Source organism: Bacillus rossius, chromosome 2 (assembly GCF_032445375.1).
Source record: "Bacillus rossius redtenbacheri isolate Brsri chromosome 2, Brsri_v3, whole genome shotgun sequence".
Taxonomy (NCBI): Eukaryota; Metazoa; Arthropoda; class Insecta; order Phasmatodea; family Bacillidae; genus Bacillus; species Bacillus rossius.
Window position 1 is genome coordinate 87,103,102 of NC_086331.1, and position 26,882 is coordinate 87,129,983.

Genomic DNA, 26,882 nt, shown 5'->3' on the forward strand with positions numbered 1-26,882 from the left:
GCACCATTTTGTCAGCTAGCCAGAATAGCTGCTGTAAAGTTAAGTGGTGTGTTATTGCAATATAATATACATCTAACAGAATACAACAATTATTCGTTTGTATTAAATTTGGCCAGAAATAATAAGTGCTAATTTAGAGTTGGAAATTTAGAATTTTATGAACATGCTAAACATTGCAGTTTGAAAGGTTTTTTTTTGTCGTAAGTTTGGCATATGTATTGTATTGAAAATTTTTGAAGGAAGTGTATTTTTATGGAGAGCAGAATTACAGGCGAGTGTAAAAATTAAAAACATTTTTGTAATGTTTATTTTGAACGACGACGATTGTGAGAAATAGCTTAAGTTTAAAAACCAAGAGCAGGCGTAAGATAATTTTGATAATGACTAGGTATCACACTCAACTGAAAAGAGACAAATTACTTGTTCGTAGTGCATATGATTAGTACGGTAGTCAAAAGGTAATGTAAAAATCAATTTTAATTAATTTTGAAAGATTTAATTAATTTTTTGCATTGCCCAGGCCCCGAACCAATAACTGCAATCAATAAACAGATTAAATATTGATAACAATAATTATTTTTTGTTTAATTTTGGGAACTTTTCAGATATTTAAGATCGTCAAGATGGTAGCCAACATAGCGGACACTATGATAACTGACTATTTGGTGATTAACACTAGTGCGCTCTAGGGTATATCAAGCGAATCAAGATGACGAAAGAAACTTGTACATTAAAAATAAAAGTGAATCTAATATGGCGGTCAATATGGGAATCAATATGGCTGCCATGATGTCGCATTGGAAACAGTAATATAGGCCTTGGATGTAGTGATGGGGGTCAGGGTGCCGGTGGACATTGTGGAGAAAGTATGTTTCAATTTATTTATACTATTTACATACACCGGTAATCTAACCCAAGACCTCTGAGGTTCGTGATGAAGGTATCTTTCACGTACGCTAGCTAGTTTTCTTTGTAATTTTTCACTTTGAGCATTTTAATTTCTTATGTATTTTTCTTCTTAGAATTAAACCATTGAACGGTATTGTTTCAGGTTTTGTATGGAATTTGTCTCTTTTCCCCTTGAAGTTCCTGATCGGTACTCTTATACCTTTTACGAGCTATTTATTTACATGTACCTTAGTAAAGTAAAATTTAGAGGGGTAACCGATGCCACAGGTAGACTATATGTCTCGCATTCGTTATGAACACGTGTTCGGTTATTGAATTGGTATTATGTTCAAAGAGTTTGTAAACGGTTTTTTACACTCTTGGGTGTACTACATGAAAATATTAGTCATGTTGATATTTATAATGTGCTTTATAGAACCGGCTCTCCCTGTTTCTGTACTCTCCTTTAGGTAGAGCTGTGATTTTTGTGCGTATTTTTGCACCGCGTTATCTTTTTTTTTTTGTAACTTGATTAGCTTTGAGTGATCAATGTTCCATTGTTACGAAGTCCCGAGATTTTGTACTCTTGTGAATCGCGCTTAATGGATGTGTGTGGCGTGATTAGCTACTCGTACATTTAAAGTCGTTTGCTTGCCCCTGACGAAGGATATTCTTTCGTAAAATATGATTGTTCGTACCATAATTTACATGTATATAGTTATGTTATGATGTTCTCGTATAATCACAGGTTTATTATGAAAACAGGGTTGTGCTTATTATATTAATTTTTCTGTACCTCCTCCAATAAAACTTTGTCATTTGATACTTGAATATGAATTATGCTTTGTTTATTTCTCAGTTGATGAAAATCATTAAGGTAATATGCTGAATTTTCCTTAATATAAATTTATTCTTGTGGACACACAGATCTGACTTTATCCCATATTATTACGGGGCATTACAGTTCTGCGCCTTAATAAGTAGAATTTCTATAACTTATTTAAGAAACCCTGATTGAAGGTTGCTGGCCGGAGTTTTATCGGGGGCTCGAACCCTAGCACCATTTAACCATTTGTAATTTCTTTGAGGATAAAACGGGAAAAGTTTTATCAAATTGAGAAATTTACCTTATAAAATGAGAAATCTTATGTTATTTAGAAAGTTTTTTGAAGTCATTATTTAAGGAAAATGGAAAATAAAAAAAAAATATGCAAGATGGTGACAGGTTATAGACCGGCTTCATGTTCCCCATCATGAATTCTGGCCCAGACCTTCTTATTTCATACTACTGAACTATTTGTCGTTAATTTTTATTACTGTAATAATTGAAAAAAATATTTTAAAATAACTTTTTTTTTGTTTTACATCAAGGTAGAATCTTTGCTAGTTCTTATATTAATAAAATATGTTTATATTGACGTTCCAGAGACTGCAGTATGAGGTTCATTAATTTTCTAAAAACTGTATTGTTTTGATCGTTTTAACGTTTAGCTGTTCATAATTTTATGATTGGAATTTTTTAAAAAATACCATTACTCTTTTCTTTAACACAGGTAATAAGTTTAGGTTTTACGTTTATGTTTTTTTTTTACAATGATACGAATATAGCTGATGATCATTTACTCATTTATTGAATGAAATTGTTGAAGTTAATTCAAAGAAAAGAATTTTGGTAAAGTGAATAATATAGAGTAGGATTATTAACTGGAAAAAAATTTTGTCTAAAAATAAATTTAAATATTTGTATTGTAGGCCAAAACGATTTTTAAATCTTCCATAAAATATAGTTATTTTTAAATATGTAGACTTACTAATTTTTTTTTAATATATGGAGTTCACATAAGATGAACAATATTTTTTCTTGAAAACGTTAAACTTAAAATTAATCTTGGATAAATAAATAAAAATGCAAATGAATTAATCCAGCAACAATATTTTTATATTTGACAATATAATTTAATATTTGGATATAATATTTAGAACCATATCGCATAAATGTAAACATAAATATGATTCACCCATATCTAGACATGATAGAGTGTATCCACTTGGCGAATTTAGCCACTTTTACGTAGATGCCAAACTTGCCACGTGTCCCACAGCCGTCACCAAAGCTAGTGATGCCAAACACTGTCCAGCGACCTTGGCGGTTCTTGCACAGAAGCGGTCCTCCCGAGTCTCCTGTGCATGAGTCTGCAGGTCTTCTCTTGTTGCCGGCGCAGAACATGTTGTCTGTGATGAGGTAGTGCAGGTGAACATTCTGACACATCTCGCTCGACAGTATTGAAACCTGTTTTCAGTAAAAAAAAAAAAAAAAAAAAAAACTTTAATTTTTGTGCTTTCGTATGACTATCACATTGGCCGTTCACACGAACGTATTTTTGGGGGTTCCAAAACACTCCCTTCCGAAAATTTAAAAAATAAAAATTATCATTAGAGAAAATAATATAATCAAATGACAAAAAATTCCTTGAGAGTAATGCTTAAGGTAATTCAATTATAAGGGGTATATTTCTCCCCAGAAGTTAAGTGTATTGTAAATATTTTCTTATCTCACATTAACTGTTTCCTGGTGCAAACTTCTCGTTCTGATTGAAAACAGCTTCATTAAAAATGAATTGACTTTTTAAACTTATGTCATTCTCTTCCCATCCCCCAAGAAAAAAATTATAAAAACTTTGCGAGAACATTAGGCAAGAATGTGACTCCATTTTACACATTGCTAAAGGTGGATGGAAGGTAGAAGTACTGACTTTGAGGAGAAGAATAAGTTACAGGTAGGTGCAAGAAGAAGTTCTGACTTTAAAGAGAAGAAAAGAAGACAGGCGGAACAAGAAGAAGTACTGACTTTGAGGAAAATAATAAGAGACAGGTGGGTGCAAATGATTTTACGTCTTTGGATGAGGAAGATGCCATAAATTAAATAAATGGTCAACTGTTAACACAAAGCTTATTAGGTATGCTTGTCCGCAAACCATTACTAGACTTGAATATTCATTTTACAAATTGAGAATAATAAAATCTTTTCTTCGGAATAGCATATCCGAAAATCTCATATCTCTTAATATTCATCGAGACCTATACGCAATTAGAATGAATGGTAGATAATTTTTTACAATGTTTTAGATGTTTTCATTTGTCAGGTAAAAATATCTGAAAATGTATTATTCATGTAAATTTATAGTAACGGTATACATAAAATGTAATATTTGCTTGAAAAGTTGAACCAAAAGAAACACACATTCAATTATTTAACAAAAGTTTTACATCTTATTATAACATTTTAACTATTTATTGTATTAATTTCAATTATTAAAAAAATAATTGTTAGACTTTCTTACCAAAACTTTGAATACATCCCCACCTAATAAAATACTTTTATCAAAAGTATGTTTTAAAAATTCTTCTAAGCTCTAGGATTATGCGGCATTTTAATAGTTTTATTTAAGAAACACTTCATTAAAAATGAATTGACTTTCTCAACTTATGTCATTCTCTCCCCATCACACCTGGATATTTTTTTTGTGAGAATATTAGGCAAGAATGTGGCTGTATTTTACACAGCTCTAAAGATGGATGGAAGGAAGAAGTATCGCTTCCGTATTTAATAGCCCTCCTAGGGAATATAAATTTATTTATCGGCTAAAGTAATTTTTACTAAAACCAATTTAAAAACTCAGGTTTTAAAAAATACTGAAGCATACTAAACATGTTCTATCTCAGAACCAAACGATTCAGAGTCACAATTGAGCAAATTTACAAGGGAGTTAAAAAAAAACTGCTCTTTCAATGTTTTCCATCAACCTCCATATGTGTGTTGCTGGCTTTTCTTTAAAAAAAAATTACTTCCTTCTCACTGTAACTGGACTGACGTTTGTCTGGCTCAACTAAAGCTTCAGAATCATGCTTTTATACCTCTCGATAAATGCTCTATAAAAAATTATTGTTGAGTTACGATATTATAGCTCGATAGAAAACTAATACTTAAAAATAAACTGCAATAAAACCAAAATCTCCAAATTTGGACATTGGCACATGGCTTTGTGGTGCAGAATACATGATGAAACAAATCTTTATCTAAATGAATTTATGAACTAGAAAAGTAATTTTTCTACCTACCATGTCAACGGTTAGAGACTGTTTTACAAAATGTAGGTCAGTGGTCAGAATCATAAATACTATGAGAAAAACTGGTTTACAGTGATCTCTTATACGACATAAAACAAACAAGCTCAACAGTAAATGCCAATCCCATGGCTTTTTTTTTTCAACTGGGAATCTAACACGTGCAACTCCGTTAAATCTTGTGCATGCATTACTTTACACATTGTGTTGCATTTCCCCTTAAATAAATGCAGTCAGATGAAACGAAGATATTAGTATAAATTTTGGAAAGTCTGAATATATTACTAACATGGTTTTTAAAGCTAAAAAAAAAACAAAAAAACTTACTTGGACTTCATGCAAAACATCTGTACCATGAAGATCGTCGAAGTCACTCTTCCCCCAGCCGGTAGTCACACAGAGTTGTTTCACGGGCACCTGCTGTCTGTGATGAGGCAAGCATGCTATCCCTAGCACCGATGTCTGACTGCCCTTGCTTTCGGCTCCCACTGAGCGGGACAGCAACAGCAAGGCGATGTCTGCGTCCACAGTTTTTCGATTATAACTGGGGTGAACCACAACTTTGGACACCTGCAAACATCTGAGAGCGTCAGATTATTTCATGTTATGATAGTTGTATACAGAATGTCCATAAAATAATGTCCCAGTTATAAATTTTAATAGTGTCAAATTTAAGCATTGTATAGTTCTGGTCAATGCCACAATTAAAGAGTCACTCAAACAATTTTACATAAGCGCATTCGCGAGTATACCGCTTTGTTATTTTCTCGCTTTCAGCACCACCTAAGCAAAATGGCAACTACTGAGCATAAAGCATTTTGTGTTCTGCAATTTGCAAAGAGTTAATCTGTAATTTAAGTTAAACTTACGTTTCGTTTAAAATTTACTGGTGATTACCCATGTGGCAAAAACAACCGCCGATGGTATAGACAATTCAAAACGACAGAATGTGTTTGTAAAGGAAAAAGCACGGGACGACCAAAAGTGTCTGTGAAGGATGTTGACCGTGTTAGAGCATCCTTACCTGCGCAGTCCTAAGAAATCTGTTCGGAAAGCAAGACTTGAACTTCAGTTGGTGAAGACGACCGAGTTGAAGGTTTTAAGAACACGTTTACTCATGCGTTCATATCGGTTGCAGTTGCTGCATGCACTATGGTGTATATTGTAACTTTGCACTTCAAGTGTTTGAGCGGGAAGATGACTTTCTTGATCGTGTGGTGTTCAGCGATTAGTCAAATTTTCATCTAAGTGGTAAGGTAAGTGCCCATAATGTTCTTATGTGGAGGTCAGAATATCCCTATGAACTTGAAGAACACCAAAGAGATTCCTCAAAATAAAACATTTTCTCCTTTGTGTCCCGAAGCTGAAGCTGAAGCTATCATAACAGAGGTGGCTTATCTGGATATGTGGAAAGACTGGCTCTTTCCCCAATTAGTAGTGGATAAACCTGTAAACTTTATTCGGCAACAGTATGGAGCCCTTCTCCATTGGAATATCTTTGTATGAGAGTGGTTAAACGTCGAATGCCCCGATCGTTGGATTGGTCATAATGGTCGAGAAGACAGAGCTCTTTTTCGCTGGCCATGTGACATAATGCCATGCAATTTTTTTTTTCCTTTGGGGCTTTATAAAAATTAATGTCTACATTCCACCGCTACCTAATGATTTTCCGGAGTTAAGATACAGAATTTAAGAGGCTATTGCTTCCATTACTCCAGGCGTGTTAACCAATATGTGGAAAAGATTGGACTTTTATGTTGGATGTGTGCTATACAACTACAGGTGCACATATTGAACATTTGTAAGAAAACCTAGGTTAGTTTACCTTCAATTTGATGTATGATTTATTGCAAACAGTCTAAATTAAACTGTTAAATGTACCATTGCATCCGGGACATTCTTTTGTGGATATCCTGTATATTGGTTCTGCCTGCTACAGGTTCATGGTTGTGGTGCCGTGGTGCTGGACGCCATCTTAGATGGCCTTTACCTTGAACTTTGAGTGACCTTGAACCTGGCTGCCATCTTGGTCCTGCCATTTTGAATTTAGATGTCACAGCCTCCATCTTGTATTTTAGACCATTCCACTATTTCACTATCTATAACTTTCCACCATCTTGATTTCCGTCATTTTGAAGGATGTCACATCCGCCATATTGAAAAAATATATAAATATTATAAAAAAAATTAAAATATATTTATTTAAATTTTAATCAAAAAATATACTTGCATAAAGGAGCTTAGAATCCTCTGTTCAAACCCAGGCTTGTGCTAGAACTCTATCATTGCTGAACAAAGGAGAAGTTCGTAAGATGATAGAAGTTTTGTAATTTTTATTATTTATTATAATTTATCATGATTCACTGAGCTTGATTTAGAAAGACACACGTTTGTTTTCTCCGTGTGCTCCTGATTATTCCAGTCAGTATTTTGTTGGTTTTCTCCATGTTTTCCTGATTATTCATGGCAGTATTTTGCTGGTTTTCTCCACGTGCTCCTGATTATTCCTGTTAATATTTTGGTGGTGTTCTCGAAGTGCTTTGGTTAAGCCTGGCGAGACATCTGCTAGTTTTCTTCGTGTGCTCCTAGTTATTCCTGGTGAGACATCTGCTGATATTCTCCGAGTATTTCTGGTTATTTCTGAGAAAACAATCACTGCATGCATTTTTTTCTATATGAGTTATGCATTGATTGTATTCAGAATTTCCTTTGATTGCTAAATTCCTGTTACCGAATCAGCACATGAAATATATTTTATCCTGTGGAGTTAAAAAAAAACTATTCATTACTCAGTCGATTACTATGCCTTGAGACACCTGAGAAACACTCTCATGCTAGACTTTTTTCCTTCCCCTTGAGGTCTAGCAAAGCCTTCTTTTCTTGCGATCGTGAGTGAGCATCTCGGATCCCACATGAAGGAGCGACTGCCTGTACAACACAGCATGTGATGGACACTGTTAGAAGGAATAGCAACTACTTGCAACAAGTATTTTTATTGATATAAATTAACTCTCACTGCTGAATGGAGCCTTGTATAATTGTAGCATGGTGGCCTTGAACCTTGTAGCCTCGTAGACTTGTATTTTTGTAGCCAATTATAATTGTAGCTTTATCAAAAAATGTCGTTGAAGCAATTAGAGACAAAGACAATTGGAGTCAAAGACAGTTGGAGCAGTTAGAGCCAAAGACAGTTGGAGACAAACACAGTTGGAGGCATTGTATCCTACCAAGTTGAATGTTCGTGTAAATGCGCGTATACATGTCTGTAGTAACTTATCCTGTGGTTGGATCGTATCTTAATGTACCCTACGATCGTATCCTACTGATGGGATAGTATCCTAATGTATCCTGTTGATCGTATCTTACTGATGAAGTTTTATTTCCTTTCATGGGATAGTATCCCCACTGATGATATCATATCCCTTGGTGAGTTTTTATCTCTTGATTGGGTCGTATTATATTGATGGGATCATATCCCTTGATGTGATCGTATTCCTTAATATGATCGTATTCCTTGATTGTATCTTATCACTTGATGGTATCTTATCCATTGATGTGAACATATCCCTACTAATAATACAGTATCCCTTGATGTGATCGTGTCCCTTAATGGTATCGTATTTCTTGATGGAATTGTATCCCTTATGTGATTGTAATCCTTTATGGTACCGTATAACTTGATGTTATTGTATCCATTCTGATTAGATCGTATCCCTTGATGTGATCGTATCCCTTGATGGGATTGTATCCCTTGATGGGGTTGCTTATGGGATCATATCCATTGATGTGATCATATTCCTTGCTGTGCACTACTGTAAAAAATAGATAATATGTTATTTTAGTAATCCACCATCTTGTTGTACAACACTCACTAAAACACACCATCAAACAGAGTCATCACCACAGAGAACTATGCAGTAGAAACAGAACATAAAGCATTGTATAAATGTAAGTAAACCTGTTCTGTTGTGTCAATATGTGAAGTGGGTACAGCAACCATGGGGTGCTCAGTGGTTTTTGTCATCGCTTTCACCCTGGTATACGCTGATGATAGTATAACTGTCATCGAATCCTGCCTTAACATTGTCATTGCTGCCACATATATCTACGCCGATAATGGTACACCTCCCATTGAGTTATGCGTGGTCATTGACATCGACACCACCTAGGACTTCGCTAACGATGGTACACATTACATCGAGTTCTGCATGAATGTTGATGTCACCACCCAATCTCTGCTGACGATGGTAAACATACCAATAATATATGTCTTGGTATAGGTAATGGGAATCAGTCTACTTATGGGCAATGAGGAAGGATGTGTTGGCTTTTTTATTTACAGGTGCTTTCATTGGGAATCTAACCGAATACTTGTTCTGGTTTTTGTATTAAATTTCTGTTTATTTGCAACACATACTTACATTTGTGGCATGTATTAAAATTCAAGTTTTAATATTATATCTTATTTTGGAACTAAGAACTCTTATAAATGGTATATTTGAAGTGCTTAGCTACTGTGTTGAAGAATGTACACGTCCGTGTTTGGGATTAGTGGCCTCGCACACATACGTGTGATTTTCGTCTTTATAATATCCGAAAATATATATGTTAATCTTGCAATAATGTTTCCACTCTAAAAATACTCTTAACTTTAGTTTCCCACGACCACAGAGCGCAGGTCTGAACCTTTTTGGCACTGAATGAATGTGTTCACTCACGAGAGCGCAGGTCAGTACCTGACTGGTAAACTATAGTTTCTTACAGTCGCAGAGCGCATGTCTTTTCCTTTCTGGGCACTATAGGGCAGATGAACTATTTCTGCTGGGATAAGCCCTGACAGTGCAATGGAGAGGCGCCTAGGGTATTCTCTGTAATTTGAAGAATAAAGACATTCCCAAACTCTTGTATATGGTTATTATTATTGGTGGGATAGGCTCCGACAGGACACATTAGGGGGGACAATGGTCATTTCCTTTTCAGCACTCATAATTCATCACTCCCTGACAACCTTTAAGTGGAAACTGAATGATGGTCAAGGAGGATACACTATCAGGTAGACAGATATCTACTGCACACTGTGGACAATCATTATTTATGTAACACACACACAATCTTCCAGACTTTCCCATTCGGGATGAGATTTGACGACCAGATAGTGCCCAGTGGTCCTGAAATGGATGGTTAAGTTGGGTAGGGGAGGAGGGAATCTATTGCATCGTTTTGATACATATTGATCCTTCCCCATCAGAGCCCTACATGATAATTAGTGGTCCTAACACTGTCGTGTGTGGACGTATTTCCAAGGCAAATTACTTACCAAGTACGTGTTTTTTGCTGTGTTTTTCCATCAAATTATGGTTAGGTGTACTACAAAAACCCTACTCAATGGGGGCTTAGAACTATAGTCCTTTAATGGTAAAACCAAAAGTTATCTTTATCCGACGGCCAAAATGCAATGTTTTGATTGTACATAATGTAAGATGGGAGGGCCATGTCTAAAAAATGTTTTTGTAAAACATAATAACATAAGTTTCTAAGATTATGTATAAAAATTAATATTTTCTCAATGCTTCGAAAACCCTAAAATAAAGTAAAATTTACAATGTATTCATAAACCCTGACAAATGCAGCTCAAAACACTTAATGCATTTGGCTTGCGCATATAATATTATTTTAGTCTCAACGAGCGATCACCGCAATAAAACACTAACGACGACAATAAATCCAGGTAAGCAGCCAGTATGTTTATTGTGACATCACAATGGTAAGAATTACATATGTCTTGATATTAGTAGTTGGTGACTGTCTGCTGATAGTTCCATGGACCAAGGATAGAATGACATTTTTTTTTAGAAATACTTACACTGGTTATCAAACCATGGACTCCAAAAGTCCATGCAGTACCGTACATACTTTTTTATTTAAATAATTTTGTAATATTTTATACATTTGTTAATACTATTTTATTACATTTAGCTCATTAGGTTGTAACTGGGAAATAACTGAGAGCAATGAACTTCATGATGCAAGGACATTTTTTTAAATAAGTTTCAGAATTTTCATAAGGGATGTTTTTACAGTATTTATGATTTTTTGGGATATTTTTTATTTAATTGCCACCTGTGCGGTTCAAACTGTAGACAATGGATGCGAATATGTAAAACATATTTTTATTATGTAATTATTACAATTTTTCAGTAGTTTTAAGTTTTACTATTTTTATATTTTTGAATTCAAGATGGTGGACAAGATGATGTCAGCTACTTACTGGTGACATGAAGGTGAATATTTTCTGGCATTATGTAGAATTTTGAATTTTTTAGATTTTTTGGTGGGACATTTTTATCTCAAAAAGGGAGTTTGCCCCTTGCAAAGGGAAATTTTCCCCTTGCAAATGGGCATGTATAATCTTTATGGAGAATACGTATTCTTTTTTTGTTGGTAATTTTGAAGGTCAAGGTCAACCAGATGGCTGACTCCTTACTCAAATGCCTAACTTTTGGGGCCTTTCTGTTGATTTTAAAAGTTTTTTTAATGAAATTTAGTGTGGGGTGGCAGAAAAGGGGAGTATTTAGTCACTTTGGGAATTTGTTAAGCTTTCGAGATTTTTTAATAGTAAAACAAGAAATTTTCCCTCGAAAAGGGAATTCTTCCCTCGAAAATGGGATTTGTTTTTATTTATTTTTTTGACTTTTTGAGTGGTTGTTCAAACATTTTGGGGGCCTTTTAGACGAGATAATTTTCCCTTTGCTAATTATCATAATCTTCATTTCGCCTGTCCTAGAACCAGCATTATCTCTCTACTCTACAGTCTCATTTTGTAAGGTGCTATTGTTTTTAAGAAATTTCAGACATTTTTTTCATATATATATATATATATATATATATATATATATAATGAATGGTCAAAATATTTTCCTTGAGCCTGCAATCTTTTTCCCTTAATGTTTGTCATTGTCGATGACGCAACACACACACACACACACACACACTAATCCTATTCTTAATATGCATTTATTTAAACTTTTATCTTTTTGATGTAAACCCCGAGGGGTATGCAAGAAGGAATTTATTTTCCAAATTTGATTCTGCATAACATTATTAGCCACTTCATTCTCTTTAGTTATTTTATTTTGGTTTAAGGTCATAATTCCTTTATATATTTTTTTATAATTATTTATATTGATTATATGATTATATATGATTAAATGCGATTATATACATATATATGTATATATATTTCAGCAACATATATTTGCGTATGTATATTTCCGTTAATCAAATCCGTTTTAAAGCCGGTCCGCATATAATCCATTTTAAACAGCACATTTATACTTGCTCCGGTGGTTCGATTACCATGCATAGGAAAAACCACCACCAAGAAACCTATGCAGGAAGTTCTGTTTATCCTTATTTGGTATCTTTTCTTCTTTCTGCTGTATTACGTACTTCCTTATATCCTAAACAGATTCATATTCTTTAATTACAGGAACTTGTGAGTGATTCAACTTTTCCTCTCAATATTACATGAGCTTCGCAAATACAATTCCAATTTCTTGTCCCTTCTGCCATCAGATCTACTTAATAATCTTCCAATATTGAATACTATATACTTTTCCGGTTTTCTGCATATAACTATAGAATATCTTCCGGTCTAGGGTACTAGTCCTCTCCCAGTCTTCTTTAGATGTCTTGAAGCTTGGCTCCGTCGTCTTCCGGTCTTGGGCTCTGGAGCTCTTCTGAACTTGATATGACGTCTTCAGCTTGGCTCCGTCGGCTTCTGGTCTTAGGGCAGGAGCTTTACCGGACCTAGGAAGTTTTCTTCTTTTGTTTCTTTCTTGGGTCCAGTATCTTGCTGTTATAAGTTGATAAGGTCTTCATGTACTTCAGCTTCTTCTTCATTTTCTCTTCGTTCTGCATGCCAGCTATTAAATTATTCCAGGCGACGTCTCAGTTTATTGAACAAAGTTTTCCACATGAAAAATGTTTTTTGGCATTGCATAATCCCTTGTAGGTCTTCATAGTCTGAGTCTTCTAGCGTTAACTTCCACTTGTACAAATCTCTTATGTCTGCAATCTTAGTACATGTATTAAGAACATGTTGTGCTGCATCATCTTCTTCACATACAATGCAGATAGGAGATTCAACTAATTTCATGGAGTAAAGTTTGTACGTAAAGCTACCGTGATCTGATAAGTATTGTGAAGTATAATGGTCCATGTTTATCCATTTATATTTCAATCTGTTCTTTATAGATGGAAAAAGATTGTAAGTATATCTTCCTTTTTCACTTGCATCGCAGCGCTGTTGCCATTTGTCAATAGTGGATTCTTTAATTAAGATAATTTCTTCTTTTTTGATTGTGCCATCTTCCAACATCTTCTTAGCAATCTTGACCCTTTCTTCCAGAAGTAAGTCAATTGGTGTTGCACTGGGCAAGACTTGTTATGCTTCTGCAGACGTTGTTCGATATGCCTTTGTGATTGATATTAGGCAAATTCGCTGTGATGATATTAACTTTCGCTTTATGAGAGTGTTTTTGATTAAATCTCTCCAGACGATTACAGTATATGACATAATGCTAATGTATACTCCCTTGTACTTTACCATCAATGTTTTTGAATTCAACCCCCACCCAAACGGTGCTACAGATCTTATCTTCTGAAATAATGTTAGTGCTTTCTCCGAAGCCTGTGTCATATGTTCTTCGAAGTTACATCCGTATGTAACTGTAACACCAAGATACTTAATTTATGTTTTTATTTGAAGGACTCTTCTAGACATGCTTATCATATGAGGTCTTTGCTTGTGTAAGTTACCTTTTAGTATTATACATTCCGTTTTTTCTGGGGCAATTGCCAATTGGCTCTATCTGCCCATCCAACTATTGTTCTGAGTGCACTTTCAGTTTTATTTTTCAATTCATGCCTTGATCCAGCAGGGACGATCAACAGTCCGTCGTCTGCATATCAAAAGATGTCACATCCCTCTGAAAGCTCAGACTTGAGCAGCTCATCGAAGATAACATTCCAAAGCAGAGGTCCCAACACTGAACCTTGTGGACACCCTTTAGTTGGTTGTTTTTCAGCCTTCACATGATCAAGTTGGCATTCGCATTTTCGGTTATCTAGAAAGTCCCTTAAATAAATTCCGAGGAATTTCAAAGTGTGGAAGTCTCCACATTATCTCAGGCCACCAGGCATATCAAATGCTCCCGATATGTCTATAGTTAAGCCTATTACATATTTTTCTTCTGTAACTTCTACCAACTTATTCATATTGGTTACTGCAGTTTCTGTGCTTTGGCCTCTTCTGAATCCATACTGTCTTCTGTGCAGCAGTTTGTGCTTCTTCAAAATAATTATAAAGACTCTTGTTTAAAAGCCTCTCATATATTTTGCCTAATGTCAGTAACATCATTAATGGCCGATAGAATTTTGCTTCTTCCAACCTTTTTCCTTTCCCTTTATACAGATTGCTCAGTACTTCTGTCTTCCATTGTAACGTACACTGGGCTGCAGGTAAACACTCAAAAATGAATAATTAAAAAATAAGGCCTTGGAAGCGTCGGCCCAGAAAACAACACAACACAAAAACAATTACCACAGAGGTGCCCAGATGTCGAACAAAGGAAATTACTTATAACCTACTAGGATCTCTAGGAGGCTATGTGAATCGGGGAGGAATAATAATGAAATAACAAGGCTGCTGGTTTGATTTATATAACTGCCCTTTTACTAAATTTATTTGCTTAGCTTTATCTTTTCTGTTATCTTTAACTTTTAAGTACACATGTATTGAAATATAATTAATTACAAACAGGAGGGAGCCCCGGGTAAACGGGCCTTAGCTATCAAACTCTTTATTATTTATAATAAATATGTTTAATTTGATAAAACTCGAAAGAACTTAGACTCGTTCTGGTGTATTTATATGATAAGAACAAAAGAACGAATCATTTAGTTGAATTTGTGAGCGCCAACAACTTCTACGAAGTTGTAATAATGAATAACCATTACAATTACTTCTATTTTAATTAATTTGTAATACACACCATTAATTAAAATATATTTTATTATTGTCCGGACTATTCAGGGGTAGAGTTGGGTATGTCGTGGAAAAATTCGTAAAACCTTGGATTAGCTTGTATACAACGATTTTGTGAATTTTAACTCAAGTTGTCTCTAACTTTAGCAATCTGGTAGTGTGAAAAGATTTAGTAAGGGATTTCAAGTGATATTAATTATTCCCGATTGTCAGTTTTGCAAGCTAGTAAATGTGGTGACATTCATTCATCATTATATAACCGACCTGTTATTATAGTTCCGTGGTAACGAACTATGCGTTACTAGGTTTGCCTTCTTTCAGCCAGGACCTCAGCAATGAATCTTCTGCGTCTTCATCCTTGGCATGCCCATTCGCTGTCTTGTACCTTCGTCCTGGGAACGCCTAGTATTAACGAGTCGTCTTCGTCCTTGGAACGCCTTTCGTTGTTTCAAACCTTCGTCCTGGAAACGCCTCTAGATGACCATCTTCGTCCTGGGAACGCCGATAGTTGATCGTCTTCGTCCTGGAAACGCCTATCGTTGATTGTCTTCGTCCTGGGAACGCCTATCGTTGATCGTCTTCGTCCTGGGAACGCCTATCGTTGATCGTCTTCGTCCTGGGAACGCCTCGCGTCGTTTCCGTATGTTCTCGTACAGTTGAAAATTAAAAATACTTCTTTCTTCGTCCTGGAAACGCCTTAATCTGATTTCAGTCTTCGTAGTTTATACTCGTAGTCTTCTTCCTGGTATCGATTTGTAGTACTCAAATCTTCTTATAAATAATAATTCTTCTTTATTTCCCTAACTCTCTTCAAATCATTAATATTATTACTATTTACTATCATTTCTTATAATTCTTCAAAATATTTCACCAGTTATAAGTTCAATTTATGCAGTCATAAAAATATCATGTCTTTCCTATTCGAAGTTCCTATATCAATTCCCTTTCGTTTTCTCTATTCCTTCCAAACAAAACTTTTATTAGATAGCAATAATTTTTGTTAAATCTTTTCCACCAATACCAGATTGTTTTACAAATATTCGTTATATAATATTACATCTGAACTGTGACAAAACTATTCTTATTCGTTAAACAAATATCATTACTTGAGCAAAGAAGTATTAACTTCAAAGATATAAATACAAATTACTGATTTTATGGTTCATAGAGAAATAAAATGTGTAGTGAAGTGAAATTATAAATATGCTACATTAATTTTGTTCATCCATCTTGTTATATGAAATTAACAAGTTCAACCTTTATACGGGGCAACAAAATACATATAAAAGTAAAATAACCATCTATCTTAAACTTGACCCTGGTTTTAAGTGAGCTCGCAGGCTCAAAGGCAAGACAATTACATTTTGTTTTTAGTTGGCTTTTGAAATTACTTTAACTAAAATTTTATGTCCTGAAAACTGGTGGTCCTGGCGCCGGAGGTTTCGGTAGATAAAGTCCTGAAGAAAACATTTTATTAAGAAAATGGATGTCGACCGGAGTGGGGAGAAAACTTCTTACTACATGAGCCCAATCACGGACTGCTAGTTTGGCAGTGAAGTTCCATTCTAATTCTTCTACTTAATTCTTGGACCCCGCCTGCAACCAAAGTCCCAAATTGCTTAGACTGGTTAACAGGCGGCTAAGGCTGGGCAAAACTATGCCCAGGGAAAGGCAAAAGGCAGGGGGGGGGGGAGATATGACGATCACTTACCCAAACAGCGGGAAGAAGTCACGTTAGCTGGCTCCAGGAGTCGAGTAGGTTACTCCCGGCGCGGAAATTCGCGGCAGCCATGACGAGGAAAGAAGAAATAATTTAGATAAAATAAAACAACTAATACAGGCAGCCAAAAAAACAAATTAGAGAAATAAGGCATCTATGCCTTGCCATTCGCAACAACATGACGTAGTGTCGATTCTTTGACGTACGACTGAGATTGACTCTCGTGAATCGCGATGCGTGGTCCTTACTGACCAGATGCGGCCCGCCGAATGTTCAAAAATGTCGTCGTGGCACCTAATTAAAAAAAGTTACTGCGCCCATCCAAAGAAAGGGGGTTGGTGATGGCCCGAAGGTCTCCGAAGATGCCCGAAGGGGCGAAGCAGACTGCAACACGCTCGCCGTGCTCTCACGCGAGTCACAGTCGATTGTGACAAGCTGTCTCTTATGGGAAGGATGAGTAGTGTGCTCTGGTGGCCAAAATAAGAACCTGCCTGGAGGGTCACAGAAACGTCCGCTAAAGTGCACTGAGGGCACTCGCCACCGGCGGACAGAGCGAGGTTAGGGATTTTTCCCGCCGCTAGACTTCGCTGAGGGCTATTTTTGCTAAGGGCGAATGTCCTTGAAGAGACAATGTGCCCGCCTGGGTTCACTGGGGGTCGATGCTCCGAGTTGAAGTTCTCGTGAAGCCACAGGTGGGCGATGAGGGGAGGGGGGTCTAAACTTGCTAAGTCACCTGGGAAAGGCGTCGTGTGGACAGTCCCGAGGCGTCGCCGAGGGCTGTAACATAGTCCTGGAAGTGCTGGCAATAGCCTTACCTATGCTTGTCTCCGAGAAATGAAAGTTGATAGCAGTGAGCTTGGGGTAGCGTTCGCTAGCACGAAAATTCATACTGTTACAGGGGGAAAACGTGATTCAAACCGTGGTTGAGATGCTGCGATCACAAATCGTCAGCAAACAGTATCTAATTGGAGCCTGCGAACAAGCGCAGGTGCACTGGATTTCACAAGATTACGTCGGAGTGTAGAGTAATGGAAACAAAATTAAATGAAAACTAAAAATGCAAATTTATTATTTGGTTTCCTTCTTTAAAAATTCAAAATTAAATTCAAAATTCAAAATTTGTGCCCGAATATTATGATAAACGGCACACCATATATTAGGGAATATATGTGTCATAAGGCACATGATGTACATATTTAATAAAGAGTGCTTTAATGTTGGTTCTCCAGACTATTTCAGTAGTAATGCCATCTTTCCCTGGTGTTATCTTTGGGTTTTATACCTTTCACAATCTCATCTAGTTCCTTAATGGTAAAAGGAGTCACATATTCAGTAGTTATGCACTCATTCGTGGCTTTCTTTTTAACTACATGTGTATCAGTTTCATCAATTATTGTGTCATCTGGAAGTAAAACATCCAGGATATGAGATAGATTTTCTGCTATATAATGTATTTTGCCTGTTTCTTTAACCATTCCAGGTATCTCATTCCTTTTCCTAGTCCTCCCTGAGTATATCTCGTAAACATTACCCCAAGGATCTTTATTTCCAATGGTGGTTACCAGAGTTTACCATACCTGTTTTCTTTTCTGCTTCATAAGTTGCTTGTAATTCCTTCTTATTACTATGTACTGATTCAACAGCAATGTCGATGATGCAACGTCGAGGTCTCGTAGAGCCCTCTTGTATAAGTACAGGAGTGAGGTTTGCTCCGTCGCACAAGTGCTTCGCGGTATTTAAAGATGCGCCAGATACACGTTTTTACACAATGTTCCCACAATTCCGCTACATCAGCACATCCCGGTTTAAGCCTCGTCCATTTAGTCCATCGTTGTTGAAACTCCGTATTCACCTCGTCTTGTCCCAGTAATCTTCTCTGTAGGTGCCAGTAGTATTGCCTGTGAATTTGGTTTAGTGTGGGGTAGGAGACAGTGCATGGGACTAGGGAATGATCTGAAATAGCTCCTGGGATGACATCATAGATTCTAACTGAATTGCGATTATTTTGAATAGTAAAAACAGTCCAAACTCGTACTTACAACATGGAATTAAAAAGTGGGGTCGAGAGACTTGTAGCATATAAACATCATCTTCAACTTGCATGGCTGTGAACCATTACTGTAACATTGCTTTATTTTGATATGCTCCGCCATGGTGGTCAGTAGGGTTCAACACAATTAAAATCACTGCCAAATATTATCTGGTTTCGGTCACCTTCTAAGAACGATACAAGTTTGTGTCTGTGAAAGTCTGTACTGGCTTGCTTGTTTTGTATGCCCGAAGGATAGTACACATTGATACATAGAGATAGTTTCACCAAGTCATTTTCAGAAAGCAGTGAAGGCAAGACAAGTGTTTCAGATAGGATCAGTCCTGAAGGATGTGTTCTAATATTTATGAACTGATAACCATTCCAAGTAAAGATGCCCGTCCCTCTTCTTTGGGTGCCAACATTTGTATAAACATTGCAGTTATCGAAGTCAGAGTCAATTCTTGGAGAAAGTTACATCTATGGCGTGTGCATATGCTAGATTGGATAATGCATGATATATATATATATGCCATTTCCATGGCACAGACATCCACCGTTGCTACTGTCAGGATGCTGACCACTACACTCGGCTTGTTATCTACATTTACTGAGTTCATACCTAAGGCGAGCCGTGGGAGGCCTCCTTACTGTGTTCTACGGCTTGCTTAGCTATGGTTAGAGAGTGAGCTGTTTGTGGTTGAGGGCTTTCATCGGGGTCTACGACTGTAATGACGAAATGTTTTATCTTTACAACCTACACCATGCAAATCCTCGAAACTACTTTTTTTCCCTTGCATTTTGTTTGTCTCCACATTTGCCTGCCACTCCCCCTGACATCTCATCATCTTCCAATTCCTCTTTCCTCATTAGTGTGTCTAAGATTCCTGCAATAAATTTCTAGTCTCAGTTCTGCTTTGGCACTCGGGCCGAGCGGTCATGTTTTTCAGGAGCTGCTCGACATCCGTTCCTGTAAGAAGAAAAGGCCCAGAGGGGCCCACCAGGAAGGTAGGAATGCCGGGCGGGGCCACTTCATCCCCCTCCCCCGGCCGGGGCTGCCATGGCCCATCACATAGCGTGCGGGAAAGGAAGGCAAGGGCTCGAACGCACTGCCGGAAGGCGCCATGCGGTGCATCAACGGTGAGTCCTGTGCGGAATGCACACACCCAGAGAGACCAGGCCCCAACAATTCCTCCCAGCGCGGGCGCCGCCCCCGCGGAAGGCGACGAGAAGCTATCACCAGAGCAGGTAGCTCAATTCATACCAGGCAATGCTTCCACCTGCCCCTCTGGCGTGGGCACCGCTCCCGGAGGGGACAGGAAAAAGTTCCCCACAACCTCAGAACCGCACATTAAGTCCCCACAGGCTGCGTGCGAACAGGGGGAGGACTCCCCACACTCCAGCAGCGAGAGCGAAATCGATGTCGTAAATTGCTCTTTCTCCCAAGGGGAATTAGAACTACTAGACGCGGGGGATTCAGGGCCAGCACACGCCGCTCTGGACACCCCTCAGGGTACCCCTAGGCAGGCCCCCCACCCCCTGCTGGTCACTGCCCACCAGCACCCCCTCCACACTCCCTCTAGGGACGAACAGGCAACCAGCTCAAAGAATTGGCAGTTGCAGTCGCCGGACTCCCCGGAGGCACAAGCGACCAGCACCCCCACCACCCAGCCCCACACTGGCTGCACCCAGCCCTCAAGACCATGAGGACCTGTACCAGACACCGACCAGGACGGCTTCGTCCTGGCACACCGCGGCCGCAACAGAAAGAAGGCCAAAACCGAGACGAGAGAGACAGTCACACCCGCGACAAGAAGCAGGGTCACCCCCTCCCCAGCAGCCCACCCAGGCACACCGCCGATTCCGTTGGTACGAGCTGATTGTGGGTAACGAGGTGCAGTACCCAGTCATAGGCAGACTGCGCCGGGCAGACTATAGCATAGGCTATACCAAGGGGAGAACACTGCGTGTTAATATCCAATCACTATCTGACTACACTGCTGTGCACGACCGCATACGGGCCACTGGTATCGCGGCATACTGGTACTGCACCGATAGGGATCAGCCTGTGTGTGTCTGCGCGAGGCATGTGCCTCCATACATCACGCCGGAAGAACTCCTGGAAGCTCTGCAAAACATTGATATTCCAGCTATCAAATGCGAGCAGATCATCACGAAAAGGGAAGATCAGGCCTCAAAACAGCAAATAGCCATCCGCTCCCCAGACTTTGTTATACGCCTACAGCCAGGAACAATGACAGACGAGCTGCTAGCTCTCAATAGAGTAGGGTACATTAGGTGCAAGTTCGAACCATTCCAACCAAAATCTCTGTCAGTTCCCCAGTGCTACAGGTGCCAGAGATTCACTCACACTATAAATGGATGCAACATGTCCCCTCGTTGTGTAAAGTGTGCTACCGACCACCTATTCAGTGAGTGCAAAAAGCCACCAACAGCACCGGCCAAGTGCTGCAATTGCGGGGACACACATACAGCAAATTATAGGAAATGCCCAAAGTACCAACAACGACTGAAAGAGGCGCAGTGCGGACACGGCCCCGCCCACCCTCACATTCCCCAGCAGGGTGAAAACTCGGCCGCAGAAACACAGACTAGGCCTCAGCACGCAGAGGTCTCACAGAGGGTTGGGCGTGGGCCTGCGGCAGGGAGGGCCGAGGTGTGGGGGCTGCGCGGGTCGGTGCCCTCGTCGTCCTGCGGGGCTGGGGTGGAGGGTGGTGGGGCCGACCCCCGCCCCCATTCATCCCTGGCCGGTGCGGCGGCGGGCGCGCGTCCTCGCGGCCCTGGCGACGGCCTTGTGTCGGGGGTAGGAGATCCCCCCCTTCCTCCTGTAGCAGCCAGGGCGAGCGCTCAGCCCGAGGGGCGGGGTGAGATCCCGTCGCTTTCCGCCCTCCTGGAGCAGGCGCGGGTGGGCCCCTCTCTGCTACCTCATGCCTCGCGTGCGGACAATCTCTCCCTGAGGAGAGCACGCGGCCTTGGTGGTGGCGAGCCCCGGGGGTGCGGTTCGCCTCCTGAGAGAGGAGAGGGCGGGCTTGCGCTCCCGCCCCCTTTCCGCCCCACTCATCATGAGGACAACTCGCCACAGGCGGCCCGCAGGGGACCACAGACCCCGCGAGTGGGCCTGCCGCGCTGCGGCTTGCACCGCTGCCCGCGCAGCTCGCACGGGAACAGCACTGCGACGGACAGGCTGTGCCTTCTGCGCGCCCGAGCGCAGAGAAAAACACAGGGACGTTGCTGGGGGGACCTCCTAACTATCCTCAGAGCGATAAACTATCCCCGACTGCTGGCAGTGCTATCACGCTACCTCCCACGACTGCTGAGCACGCCAGACCCGCAGGAATAATTGCTCTTACTCCTGGAGGCAATCAGTGAAATACTTCAGTGACATGGCGGACAACTCCGACATACCACCTGACAAACCGACTGGCGGACAACCCGCCCCCACAGACGTCTCACAGACGGCCAGCCAAAGGGATGCGTACCACGACTCATAGTTTAATGTACTGTACTGGAATGAGAATGGCCTGCGAAATCAACTGCGGGAATTCAACCAGGTGCTCACTACTTATGGTATTTCAATCACCCTAGTAAATGAAACAGTCCTTTCCCCGACTCAGCGCCTGAGCATTCTAGGTTACACAATCTACCACAATGACTCAGGCCGCGGTACAGCTGTAGTCAATAAACATGGCATCCCCCACTACCCAAATAATTTTGCTGATTTGCAACCACTGGAGATGCAGGCGGTGGTGCTCCCCACACCAGCGGGCGAGCTACTGTTTGTTGGCTGCGGTCTACCGCTCTCCCCGCAAACAATTTCACGAAGCCGACCTTTCTGTGGTCGCGGGTCGCTGCCCTAACTTCTTCTTGGCAGGGGACCTCAACGCAAACCACCCTGACTGGCATTCCCGGCGCACCAATCCAGCAGGTAACCGACTTGCGACTTACGCGACGGACCAAGGCTACCTGGTTCGAGCCCCGGAGACGCCCACTCACTACCCATATGGGGGCGGGCCTGGGGACGTCCTGGACATAGTTATAAAAAACGACACACGTCACACCTTTGAATTGACATCGCTATGCGAGCTCGACAGCGACGACGACCCGGTCCTCTGCGAAATGCAAATGGCAGCCGCCTACCACCCCAGGGTAACCAGACCACACACACTGACGAACGAAAGAGTACACACTCTTCTAAGACGACATCTACTACCCAGACACAGAGTTTACGACCCCTTATGACGTGGACCTGGCAGTGGGCTGCTTCACCACTATGCTTCGCGAAGCAGAACGGGCAGCCAATCAACCAGTCACACAGAGGGAACTCCTGCGGGCAGAGCACCCTGAGGTAGAAGTCCTGGTGGCGCATAAAAATGCCGCGCGAAATGAGTACCAGCGAACTCGCACAGCGGCGGCCAAGGCGCTATTTAACAGGCTTAAGACAAGACTGCGCTGCACGACACAGAAACTCAAAGTGGCCCAATGGGAGAACCACGTCCAAGAGGCAGGCCAGTCATTGACCGGGGTGTGGAGGCTGGCGGGCACTCTAATGGGGGGAGCTCCCGCCGTGCCATTCCGACGATACATGCCTGCGCGGGATGGCCTACACTGCCCCTGAAAAGGCAGAGACAATCACAGAGGTCCTGGAGCGCCAGTTCTCGCCAAATGAAGATCCCCAGGATGAAGATTTTACTGAAGAGGTAAATGAATCTGTGAAAAGGCACCTCAGGGGGCTCACTGCACCAGACCTTGCTCCCCTTGAGCACGTCACAGCGGCCGAGGTGGTGCGGGCTATAAGAGACCTACCGGCCCGCAAATCTCCGGGGGCAGATCACATATCCAACACCATGCTTACGAGGCTCCCCTAGCGCGCCACTGACTTTCTGGCTCGACTCCTGAGAGGAGTACTGAGCACGGGTTCCTTCCCACGTGTTTGGAAGCAGGTGCACGTCATCACTATACCAAAACCGGGGAAAGGACCTCATCTTCCCCCAAAATATAAGTCCAATCAGTCTCCTCAGCGCTCTTAGCAAACTGTTAGAAAAGGTCATACTGAGCCGCTTGAGGGAACAAGCCGAGGAACTGGGGGTCCTCCCAGACTTCCAGTTCAGCTTCAGAGAAGTGCACTTTACCTCCCACGTGCTGGCGCGACTGATTAAAACGGCCACAACAGAATTCAACAACTGGGAGCACACATTGGCGGTGTTCCTAGATGTGGAGAAGGCCTTCGACAAGGTCTAGCACGAGGGCCTTCTCCACAAGATGATCCAGCTGCACTTCCCACCCAGGTACGTGGTGCTGGTCTCCAGCTTCCTGGAGGGCCGGACCTTCCGGGTCAAAGTCGATGGGGCCCTCTCGGAGCCGCGTCCCATCACAAATGGCGTGCCACAGGCAGCGCGGCTCAGCCCATTCCTCTACGCCCTCTACGTGGCAGACATACCGACGGCACCGGCCCTCCAGGTACAGTTGTTCGCGGACGACACCGCCATATTTGCCACTGGACCGGATGCGGCCCAACTTCACAACAGGGTCCAAGACTATCTCGGGACCCTGGCAGAATGGCTGAAGCAATGGCGCATCAAGGCCAACACCGAAAAGTCCTCCGCCATTATGTTCACACGTCGCAGGCCGCAGCCCCCAGAGCCTCTCTACCTCTTTCAGACACCAGTCCCACTTACACAGACTGTCAAATACCTGGGCCTGAAAATGGATTCCTGGCTGCTTTGGCGCCACCACATAGCGGATAGAGTGCTCGAATGCAGGAAAAGGGTGGGAGTACTCTATCCCCTACTAAAGGGGGGCCCCCTTCCACACCGAGCAAAACTACGCATATATCTAGCCACCATCCTGCCGGCCATGTTCTACGCGGTTGAAGTGTGGGGCTATGCGGCGGCAGGAGTGCTTCGCCCACTACAGGTGGCGCAGAACAGGGTCCTGCGGGCCCTGGGAGGGGGGTCGGGCTGCCTGCCCGTTCCCTAGGGGACCAAGTCCCAGCTCCACACACACGATGGCAGCCATGAGGGGGAAGCAGCCACTGCCAGGTGACGCAGGGGAAGGGTACAATGCCGGCCAAAGCGCGGCCACAAAACCGACAAATTGGCCGACACCGTGCTCACAATCTCAGTCACGAGCAGGGGGAGTTCACTGTAGTAGGGAATGCCTGACCCAAACGAACTTATTTTCACGGCCACATGAGCGCCCTAGTCGAATTTTTCTTCTTAGTTTACATCCAATCACAAGTAAGGAGAATGACTCGCCACAGTGCCATCGCCATATTGTTTTTGGTTTTTGTTATGCTTGCTTGCTTGTTTGCTTAAGAATGTGAACAAATATTGTAATATTTTTATATTATATACTAGTTTGTTTAATAATGTAGGTGTTCAGAAAATTTTGTCATCATGTCAAATAAGTGTTGCGTTCCGGGTTGTGAATACGTGCATGGTATCGTAAGGCATCGTTTCCCCGTATATGAAGAAAGCGATTTTAACATATGGGTAACCCGTATAGCCAACCAGGAATTTGATGAAATTAGATGACCAGAAGATCTACAGGGATTTCTTTGTGTGTGATGCGCACTTTGCTGATAACTGCCGTAACCCTGGAACGAAGAAGTTAAATATAGGTTCTTTGCCTACACTTGGTTTGCCTGTTACGTATTGTTTTCGTTTGTATTTTCGTTCATAAGCATGTTCTTGTAATTTTTATTATTTATTATTTTTACCTACTAATCTGTTCAGATTTTTGGAGCAAATTTTGGAGACTACTTAAGTTACCTATACTTTAGAGCTATATTTGTTTTCTCAGTGTTCGAATAAATAATAATTGGAGGTTATTGTAGGTAACCTTTACAAATTCCTTACTGAAGTTTTTTCAAGAAATTAATTATTTGTTTTAGTAGAGAAATATACTCTATTAACAGAACTGTATGCATAGTTTATCTTTTTTCCTGGTAAATGTCAGTCCATATCAAACTTAATATTATACATATTTTATTTTATTTCAGAATTTGTGAGAGGAGCCAGGTCTTCACTAGATCAAATGCATAATGGATTGCAGAATAGCAGCAACCATGTTATTGTGTTACCTACAAGAGGATAGTACCTTGCTGTGCACACTTAACTTTCTGCAAATGTTGAACAGCTTGCCGTCCCGCTGGATACCAGCCAAATTTAAAATAAGTTGAACAGAAAGGTACTTTTTCAAATTTACTTAGCCATATTGTATGTTTACACATTCTCAGACCTACCCAGTAAAACTTTATCTTATTTAATTAGCCTAATTTATAGGGGCTGGAAAATTAGCATCTAATATTTTATAAATTAGCATCTATCATGCTGCAATTAGCATTTTAATCACAACTTATTTAAAACTTAATATTTACTTTCTCGATTATTTTAAACTAAATATTCATGTTCATATTAATATTGAGGAAAAATAAATATTAATAAATACAGAACTTTAAATAAATCAAAATACGATATGTAGAATATGTCCACAACAAATTAGATAACATACTAATTGAATTGCATTATATTGTTTCACATAATCTACTTTCAACTGTTGAATGTCATTCCAAAATGTATTGCCTATAATTTACAAAACTCTCTATGTCCAGTTTTGAATGGAAGGAAGTTAATATTCTGGAGTCAACTTCATGTATAGCTGTCATTTAAAAAGTTACTACTGTGACTACTTATAATTTGAAACTTTTTGATATAACGCATTTATTATTAAACTTGTTTTGATGACTGATTTGTTTCCAATTCGTAATTTTGACAGATTTGACAAGGTGACCATATAAGTACTTGACGTTAATTCAAGAAGTTTCAACAATTATACATACTATTTTTTCCCCTTCCACCAAAGTTTTTTTTATATTCGAAACAGTTTTAATGTTCTTTTGTATTTCATCATCCACTTTTTTCTATGCATTAACATATTTTATGTGCGAGCTTAATATTTGCACAATCACTATGTGTAATGTATATTTACCCCTGCTGTAAATTATTTACAAGGCACTTGTCTATAACAACTTTAACGTGACAAACATATTG

The 26,882-nt window shown here is 40.3% G+C and overlaps 1 protein-coding gene across 1 annotated transcript in view; it reads right to left on the bottom strand.

The window, feature by feature from the left end:
• Positions 1-2,902: 2,902 nt before the first annotated feature.
• LOC134528918 (trypsin-3-like) overlaps positions 2,903-26,882 on the bottom strand; it is a 57,123-nt gene continuing 33,143 nt past the window's right edge. Inside the window, exons 4-5 of the mRNA XM_063362585.1 lie at positions 5,341-5,583; positions 2,903-3,178 (exon numbers count right to left, since the gene is read on the bottom strand). Coding sequence (XP_063218655.1) covers positions 2,903-3,178; positions 5,341-5,583 — 519 coding nt within the window. The remainder of the gene's footprint in view (positions 3,179-5,340; positions 5,584-26,882) is intronic.